The 8,876-nt window shown below is 36.1% G+C and overlaps 1 protein-coding gene across 1 annotated transcript; it reads right to left on the bottom strand.

Annotated features, from left to right (window-relative positions):
- Positions 1 to 603: 603 nt before the first annotated feature.
- On the bottom strand, positions 604 to 6,103 carry LOC113532508 (E3 ubiquitin-protein ligase TRIM35-like). The gene is made up of 6 exons (XM_026923897.3): positions 5,631 to 6,103; positions 5,438 to 5,533; positions 3,666 to 3,896; positions 2,989 to 3,011; positions 1,897 to 2,015; positions 604 to 1,611 (listed from the first exon to the last, which is right to left on the bottom strand). Exons 1-6 carry the CDS (start codon positions 6,030 to 6,032, stop codon positions 1,064 to 1,066), a joined length of 1,419 nt encoding a protein of 472 aa, XP_026779698.1. The 5' UTR covers positions 6,033 to 6,103; the 3' UTR covers positions 604 to 1,063.
- Positions 6,104 to 8,876: the final 2,773 nt, after the last annotated feature.

Raw genomic sequence — 8,876 nt, 5'->3', positions numbered from 1 at the left:
GTGTCAATTATTTGACAAGAATGATTATTGGTGGAATTTTTATTGACTAAATCACCCCAACAACAAGATCAATTCATTATTACATCAGTTTTTTTTGTGTTAAATATAAATTTTTATGTACTACAAAGGCAAATGCCTCAACGCAGTGTTCATCACTTGACTGCAAATGTGAGATATAGATAGGAGATATATGGAAGGAAGACTATACACACTAGTCACAAATCAGTCAGTAAAAGTTAAAGAAGATCTGAATAAAATTCACAGATTTTGTGTCGTACATAGTGCAACACTACTACATTTACAAAATGTTTCAAAAGTGAAACGTAGCACACAAAGTAGGCAATTTATTAGCCAAACCTGCCATTTTATCAGGCAAAACAGCAGCCATTTTATCAGGTAAACTATATAGAGTCACTTTGTAAATTATTATTGACTGTAGCCCATTTGTTGCTCTGTACAATTTGTCAACAATCTCTATCCATTCAAGGGCATTCATGTGTGTATTTCTGTGTTAAAAAAATGTGTTTTTCCTGTGCATACTGCCCAAAACTAGCAAAATAAGAACAATTAAAATTAGGCACACAAGATTTTAGTTATCTCGCAATGAAAATTCAATTTATTGTTTACACAATTTCATCCTCATCACATTTTTTATTGTACAATCATAATTTTGAAGCTGTATTGAATTATTGAAAAATTGTCTTTGAAAGACAATAAGGACCTTGTTAGAAATATATAAAGTTACTGTTTTTGAACCATTAAAGCCATTCCTAAAACAGGGAGAGAAAAAAGGCATGAGAAAAAAAAAGCATGAGAAATCTTTTATTACAAAAAGAAGAAAAAGGAGAGAGAAGATAAGACATATGCACATGTGCTGCTTTTAATGTAATCAAAATTCTGTGGTTTAATTCTCCTGTATAAAATACTAAAGCACCAAAAATCATTAGCAGTCGCTCTTGTGTTCTCATGTTTATCAGTGTATGCAGACATGTTTCTCTACAAATCTGTCTTTCTTCATTAGCTAAACAGATGATTAAGGGCCTTCAGTCAGACCCTACATTACTCATTCATTTTCAAGAATGGTCATGGGTAAAATGGTCATGGGTAAAATCTTAACAGGAGAACTCTTCCTGTGACTCCAGAAAAATGGATAGACTTTCTCAGTAAATGTGTGATTGAATATTTTGATATCAGTGTCATTGACAGGGTCAGAGAAGGAGACTTGGCCTTTGTCCCAGTCCAGCTGTATTCTGATTCTCTGGAGTCCTCCCTCAGCAGAGAAGGGAGACTTTGGCCGAGCAGGAGAGCGAGTGTAAAACCCGCAATTATTCTCCACACTCCACACACCACTATAAAACACCCCTCCATTTTTCAGATTAGACTCTGGGGTTATTCCCACCTCCCACAAACTCCTATCCCCAACCTCAACGTCCCAGCAGTGGCTCCCTGAGTCAAATCCCTCAGAACCGAGGACACACACGCTTGTTTCGAACCTTTCTGGATTATCAGGAAGGTGCGTCATGTCTTGGGTTTCATCAAATGTCACGCTGGTCAGGTCATCAGACAGTGTAAGGGATGTGTGTGCGGTGTTGGGATCCAGAATGATAGGACCTAATGACACAGTTCATAGATGGAAAAGATAGATGAGATGCAGTGCATATATGATTATAAATGTCCATATATTCTGCATTCAGGATGCTTAATCCATTCAAAAATGGGAGTGCCAATCAGGAATTTAACAAGCCGTTTTCCTTACAATGGTGTGTCCAAGATATTGGTTCATGAATATTATTTAGATAATACATTCATTTTGCAGTGTCACTGAAAACATGCCTTCCATTTCCTTTTGTTTTTTAGCTTCCTGATGCCTTAAACATAAGTAAACATTAAACTCACTGTACTGCACAATGTCCTTCATTTTCGCCCACATTCTGAATGCCAGGTTGCCCAAGTACTTCGCTTCATCAATCAGTGCTCCTGAAACCATCTGTGGATCCTGCAAGGAGCACTGAGCTCTAGAACAACATCCAGGAGTCAGTGCGGTGCAGAGTTTCCAAACTAACCTCATGCAAATTTCAACATATCAAGTAGATTTTATTGGAATTCATAAGAATGAAGAAGAAACACTACAGCCAATAATCGCAAACTACAAACACTTAATACAAACAACCTATTAGTTTTAGTGTAGTTCCTAAATAATTCACAGCATGAGTTTAAATCTGGATGAATTTGGACAAAATTGACCAGAAAGAGCACCGGAATTTTCCCTATCAAATTCCATACCACAGTACTGTTGAATTCTCAAACTGGATTGGTCAGATGGTGTTGATTAATTTTCAAACACTTGGATGGTAGGCGCTCAACATAAGCAGGTTAAAAAGCTGTTGATTAAAAGAACTGTTAATTTAAAAAACTGTTGTTATGGTGAAGTCTTCTGTGAGGAGAGGTTTATTTAACATTTATGGAAGGAGTCTCAGGTGTCAGCACTTTGTAACAGTTGGAGGAAAACTGTAAGTTTAAGTTTTACTGCAAGTCTTCAGAACAAAAGATTTTTTTTTGTCTTATTAACTTATTAAAGAGAGAGAGAAAAAAAGAGAGGCTGGCGAGGAAACAGAAAATAACTTGTTACGAACATTAAATGCAACTATAAATGGATAAAAACGTAATAATGTGTATTGGCAAATTGCTGTGCTATAAGAGGACTATGTTTATAGCACGTTTCAGGATGTGCTGTTATTGGTAAATAATAAGCTTCAGGGTGATAACTTTTCATTGGGCCTCATCACACCACCCAGTCACTGATTATTTTCCTATAAGAAGATACCCCTAAAGGTTTCATTCCTTACATTACTAACTGAAACATAAGCTGTGAATTTATCGTTTGGTAGCTTTTCATATAAATTGGCTCACGTCATTTCTAACTCATTTGCTATCTTGAAACCATGAGCCACAGAACCACACAGAAGACAGAAGCAGGAAATGACTCACCTTGTCATTGAGGACTCAAAGTTCTGAGAATAAAAAAAAATGAATATGCAGGGTTTCGTTTAATTAGGTCAGCCAGTTAATAATAGCCAATTACATTCAATGCCTGAACTCAACACATCTCTTTTCTCATCGTGTTGTTCAACTAATAAGAAAAGCAGTGGAATATACACTGCAGTATCCTACTACACAACAAACAGGAAGGATTCATTTCAGTATTCAGTTCTTATTATTTTACATACCAACCAACGAAAAGTCCAGAGATGTGTGGCAAACCACAATGAGCTTCCTCCTACTGGTGTCTATGACCGTACACATTATCAAATAATTACAGGCCTTAGTAGCATTGGAAATGGAAAAAAAGAATAAATTGCAAGGATCTTGTATTTTAAAGTGATCTACTCAGATTAGTCAATCACGAAAACTTCGTTACTCTATGTCATAAAACACAAAATAGTGTGTGGGGTTAAAAGAGAAAAAAAAGACTACTGGCTTTGTGTTAGATTTATGTTAGCTTTGTTCACTGAATGAACCAAGCTGTTCCAGTACTGACAACTATTTCTTGATTCGCTGTTAGTTTGAAATGTTTCATGGAGTCCTACAACAGACAAGACATTTTTAAACGTGTAGCATTCTGGCTAGAAATGTATAAACTTGGGAGCACACTAGGGAGAATTTACCTGTACGAATAAGAGATCTTCAGTCCATATATCCTCTTCTATGGCTCTGATCATTTTCGAAAGAGATGATATCTCATTGTTTATCTCTTCAATTTTCTCCTCTATCATCTGAATCTTCTGCTCCTCTTCTTGTCGCAGTGCAAGTAATCTGTCCATCTCTTCAACTCGTAGAAACTGGTACAGCTTCTTAAACTCGTTCCTTATCTGCTGCTCTGTTTTCTGGGCCTGCCTCTGGATGAAGAAGTTAATTGCAGTTGGTGAAAGGAATTTTCTCATGGCTACAACATATTTAGAATATACAATTATTCCAAAAAAAAAAAAAGAAAAAAAAAAAGAAAAAGAACATATTGTGTATGGCATTAACATTTGCAGGACCTGCTACAGTGGACAATACCACACACATTAAACCAAGAAATACAGGTTAAATAAGTACTGTGTATGTAACAGTGTAGTACTGATAATAATGATGCATAATTGACAACATACTTTAAAGCCTTTTTTTAATATCAAGGAATGAAGCTTTTTTTTTCTTTCAGTATTTTAGACAACATTTGAATTTGAGACACTGCCACAGAGACTCTAATATCACGCAATGACATGTGGTCCGCATTTTTTCATGGTTTATCTGGCAACACAAAATAGGTGAGTAAACCACTGTTGACCTATTTTAATGGTGGTTTGTTACCAGCTAAATATAGACAGGTCTTTATTTGAGATTTTGTCTGGTTTCAGAGCATCTGTGAGCTTTCATTTCATTCTTTTCTGTTGAATGCCTTCATAACACAATTTCCTAAAAGTGGGCTCTTTCAAAATCATGGTTTTTACCAAAACAACTCTCTCACAAATGACTCTTGGTTCAGGAGCATTGCCAGTTTTTTCTCTTTTTTTCAAGTTCACCACATTGTTACAATTAATACCAGGACTGCCTATGGATTTTATTTTATCCACCATCTGACTTATTTATCCACCACTAGCATCTGCCTTTAGAGCGTTTAGAGTCTCATTAGGATGTGAGAGCAAAGTTCTTAGTTACACAAAGATTTAGCTTTCCTTGTATAATTGCTATGCTGTATCATTTTTGCTTGATCTGTGGCAACAATAGTGATTGAACTGTAATAAACACAAAACTCTGGATTATGTATATGCATTGTGTATTGATTATGTGCATTGTGTTGGTCATAAATGCTACAAGAATAAATGTAAAAACAGCAAGATGCTACCCAAGTGCATTCAAAAGTACAGTAAAACCCTCCTGTACTTTGTATCTGCACCTAATTTTATCAAATAAGAATCTGAAAAGATTCCATTCTGCACGCTTTGACCCGACAGCCTATTTTCTCAATCATTTATTACCCATTCAACTTCCCTCAATTCACTATTCAATGTAGATCAGGATCGTCAACTAGTGGACCAGTTCATTGGATCGGAGACTAGATAAGGAGTGTTTTCACGGATTTTTAACTTTCCGTCTAAACCAGTCGGTCTAATGATGACTGAACAGAGAAAAATGCATTTATTCTCCTTGTGGCAAATTCAAAACAGATGTGTACCCATTTGTTCAGAGTTTCACTAGTCCAAAGTGGTAACATGATGCACAACCAAGAAAAAAAAACATAACCACGAAATAATTGTCTTTTTTATATCCATGAATACTCTTTAAGAATTTAAAGATAACTGTTGTCACCATTCAGTCACGTTAGTTGTTAGTAGTTAATTTTAATTTAATACCCATTTACGTAGATACGCTAATAGTACATATCGCTAATTCTCACCTTAATGTGTGTTGTGGTTTTGTGGTAAGACTGTTTCACTTGACTGAAGCGGTCCAGCTTTTCTTGTAATGGCTTCAGTGCAGTTTTGAGCACCTTCTGGTGAAAATATACATATGCACAAATACATCGGATGAATATATAAGGTAGATATGGTATTGACTTTTTATGTAATATGCACACTGAATCAGCTTACCCTAAAGTGATCTGCAGCTTCACCCATGGGATAGAATTCGTGGTCTTTGTGTTGTTGAGACGTTTGGCAAGTCAGACATACAGGCTGTTTGTCTTCCAGACAGAAGAGGTAAAGTTGCTCACCATGTATGCTGCAGTGCTGTTCAGAGAGTGCTGAATATCTCTGACTGTATTCCTCCAAGTGAGCCTCACACAGACTCTTCAATGCGAAGTTACAAACAGGATCGTGTAGATTCGGCTGTTTGCACACTGGACACACATGACATTCATTTCTTCTCCAGAATAATTCCAGACACTCTTTACAGATGCTGTGGGCACATGACAAGACAACAGGATCACTGAAGATGTCATAACACACTGGACAAGAGAGATCCTCTTCCGAGTATATCTCTTCAGCTGCCATTTTATCTTTTTGTTCAAGTCACCAACTTGGTAAGAAAAAGATTTAGCCACTGATATTTTGACGAGTTATATGGTCTCCACTTCCTCTTTCAACCCCAAAACCAGAAAAGGGTGGAGGGAATCGAGTCAGAAGACCTGAAGAGAGTTTAACAGAATGAGAAGAACATGCCAAAAATAAGAGGTATTATTATTATTATTATTATTATTATTATTATTATTATTATTATTAGCAAGGTGTTCAAAAAGTAGACTTTATATCATGTGAATTGTGACCCAATTTAGACTTAATTAACTGTATATGTATATTATGATTCATTTTTAGTTTTAAATTCAGCATATAAATGAGTATGCATAATACTGCTAATGAAGTACAATGGTCAAAATTCTCAAGTGAATCTGGGCAATGGGTGTTACAATATAACAGAGACTTTACCCTCTTTTTCTTAGTTAAACTGAAATAATATGCTCCATTTAGAGGTGGATTAACCTAATCAAGGGTCTGAAGTGTTTACTTGAAATCCATAAAATCAGTAAAGGCATAAAAGGCAAAAGTTCCTTCTCAGAAATTACAAGCTATAGCCTATGGACTGATACTTTTACAATAGATAGCATAAAGCTAATTTAGATGTTCCAACAGAAATCTGGCCTAGAAAGTCTTTAATAATGTTCTTAAAATCAAAATTACCTTTTGTTACTCGCAATCTGCATCAAAGTTATGTTGCTCACACTTTCTTAGCGTAACACACTGTAGCTCATTTTTCTTGCAGTTGAGTTAGCGAAACACTGCATTCTGCTAGCACGATGTCAGCATTAGCGAAAATTTGCATTACACGTTTGAGGGTTTTAGTTGCAGAACTGTTTACTATGCTAACTTTACCTCCTGGCAAAAAAGAACTAGCAGATTTTATGCTACAAACTTTTAACTTAGCTAAATTTAACTCCATAATTCTAACATTTTGATTAGCTAGCTCTAACTTCCAAGTCAAATTCACCAATTCACATAGCTACCAAATCACCATGAAACCAGAACTATTAAAAAAAAATCAGCTGTGGCTAATCAACAGTCATGGTTTGAATAGGAATGTAAAAGAGACACAACAGTAAGGTGTGTTTGCACATGGGTTAAAGGTAAAATTGGAAGAATAAAAAAAGAAAGTCTACTTCTTGATGATTTGTGAAGCCAAGGTAGGCCCTTGTGTTAAATTGGCAGTGGCTCCAACTTACAGGAGGTAGCTGGTTCCTGGGAATTACTCAATACTCAGTTCCCTTATTCTGAGGCCATAAGAGGAACTAATAAGTCTATTCATGTTACATTGATATCTATAGCTTAAGGACAATGAAGCTTTCAGTCACTAAGCCAAAGTTCAGATGTTCTTTTTTTTTTTTTGCCATGGATGATATGAAAACTTAATGTCCTTTGGTAATTTGACTTGAACTTGGCCTTCATATTTAGTCTTCTTCACTTTCTCTATTCTCTTTATCACACAGCAGCCATGTCCAGTGAAAGAACCCATTGCAGGGCATGAGTGAGTGAAAAGAAGTACGAAATGCATGACACTGCTGCACTTGAGATTTTTATAGAGTTTCTATTGTATTATCATCCAGTCATTCTGGATGTACTGCTCTGACCCGGTTTCCTAACAAGCTAGGATATACAAAGAAAAGAATTTCACTGTGCTGTAATGTATATGTGACAAATAAAGGCTTCTTCTTCTTCTTTTATTTTGTTTTATGTTCTATGTCTGAACTCATAACACATAACACATAACTGGTCTCATTGTCTCCTCTCAGTGGTTGGAAAAGAAACTGCAGTTGCCATTGCAGGAGAGGAACATCCCAGAATCATTCACCTCTGTTCACTAAGATAACATTATTATGTACCTTGAGAGCAACAAGTTTGCTCATATGTGACACTGTTTATTATATGTGTATATGATGGCAGTTAAATTGACCTTAATTACCTTAATACCTTAATCCCTGCTTGGGCTGTTGTAATATGTAAAGAATAAAACAAAAACTTCACAATGCATTGTTACAGGAAAATAATCAATGACGGGATGGTGCAATGCAACTGATGCACAATGGAGTTGCTGTCACCACCACAGTGTTGATTTTTTTCTGAATAACAAACTGAAGTGCCTCTTAAAACCACAGCCTTGTGGCAAAACTGTGGCACTGTTGTTGGTACCAGGACAGGCTGGTTTGAGCCTGTCTGGCACCTATAGATGACATACCTACAGATAACTGCCCAGACACTACAACTGCACACAGCTTCTCTTTATTTTACTTCCTTTTTCACTCTTGTTCCCATACATATTCCAGTGTTTACAGTTAGGATCTGCACTTTACCTACTTACTAACTAAGCATACATACCAGTTCCCTAATATATTCTGTATATTTTGTATAGATATTCACCGTCCACTTTAATAGGAACTCTTGCACACCTACTCATTTATGCAGTTATCCAATCAGCCAATCGTGTGGCAGCAGCACAATGCATAAAATCATGCAGATGCAGATCAAGAGCTTCAGTTAATGTTCACATCAAACATCAGAAAAATTGTGAAACTATCTTGAGTCTGCATAGTCAGATGCATATTTTTGATTTGTATCAGTTTATTTCCACAATAAACAATTTAATTTCACCAAGAAGCTGCTAACAAGTGGGAACTCCATCAACGCCATCTAGCGCGGAACTCATTGCTTACTTACGCAAGTTCAGGTTAGACAAGTTAGATATTTTAAACAGGGAAGGTGAGGATGTTGATGAAGGGAACAACATTTGTTCTTTTTTATTTCATTGTGATTCACCTTGCAAGCAACAGCGGACTCAAAATCACAAAC

This window comes from Pangasianodon hypophthalmus, chromosome 22 (assembly GCF_027358585.1).
Source record: "Pangasianodon hypophthalmus isolate fPanHyp1 chromosome 22, fPanHyp1.pri, whole genome shotgun sequence".
NCBI lineage: Eukaryota > Metazoa > Chordata > Actinopteri > Siluriformes > Pangasiidae > Pangasianodon > Pangasianodon hypophthalmus.
Note: the sequence above shows the minus strand (reverse complement) of the source record. Positions and strands in the feature narration are given on the sequence as shown.

Excerpts from the sequence above, each read along its gene's own strand:
- LOC113532508 (XM_026923897.3), bottom strand. The coding sequence starts at position 6,032 with ATGGCAGCTGAAGAGATATACTCGGAAGAGGATCTCTCTTGTCCAGTG. Across the intron at positions 3,897-5,437 it reads AAACCACAACACACATTAAG|AGGCAGGCCCAGAAAACAGA; the intron begins GTGAGAATTAGC and ends TTCTTCATCCAG. Across the intron at positions 1,612-1,896 it reads GAAGGACATTGTGCAGTACA|GTCCTATCATTCTGGATCCC; the intron begins GTGAGTTTAATG and ends CTGTGTCATTAG.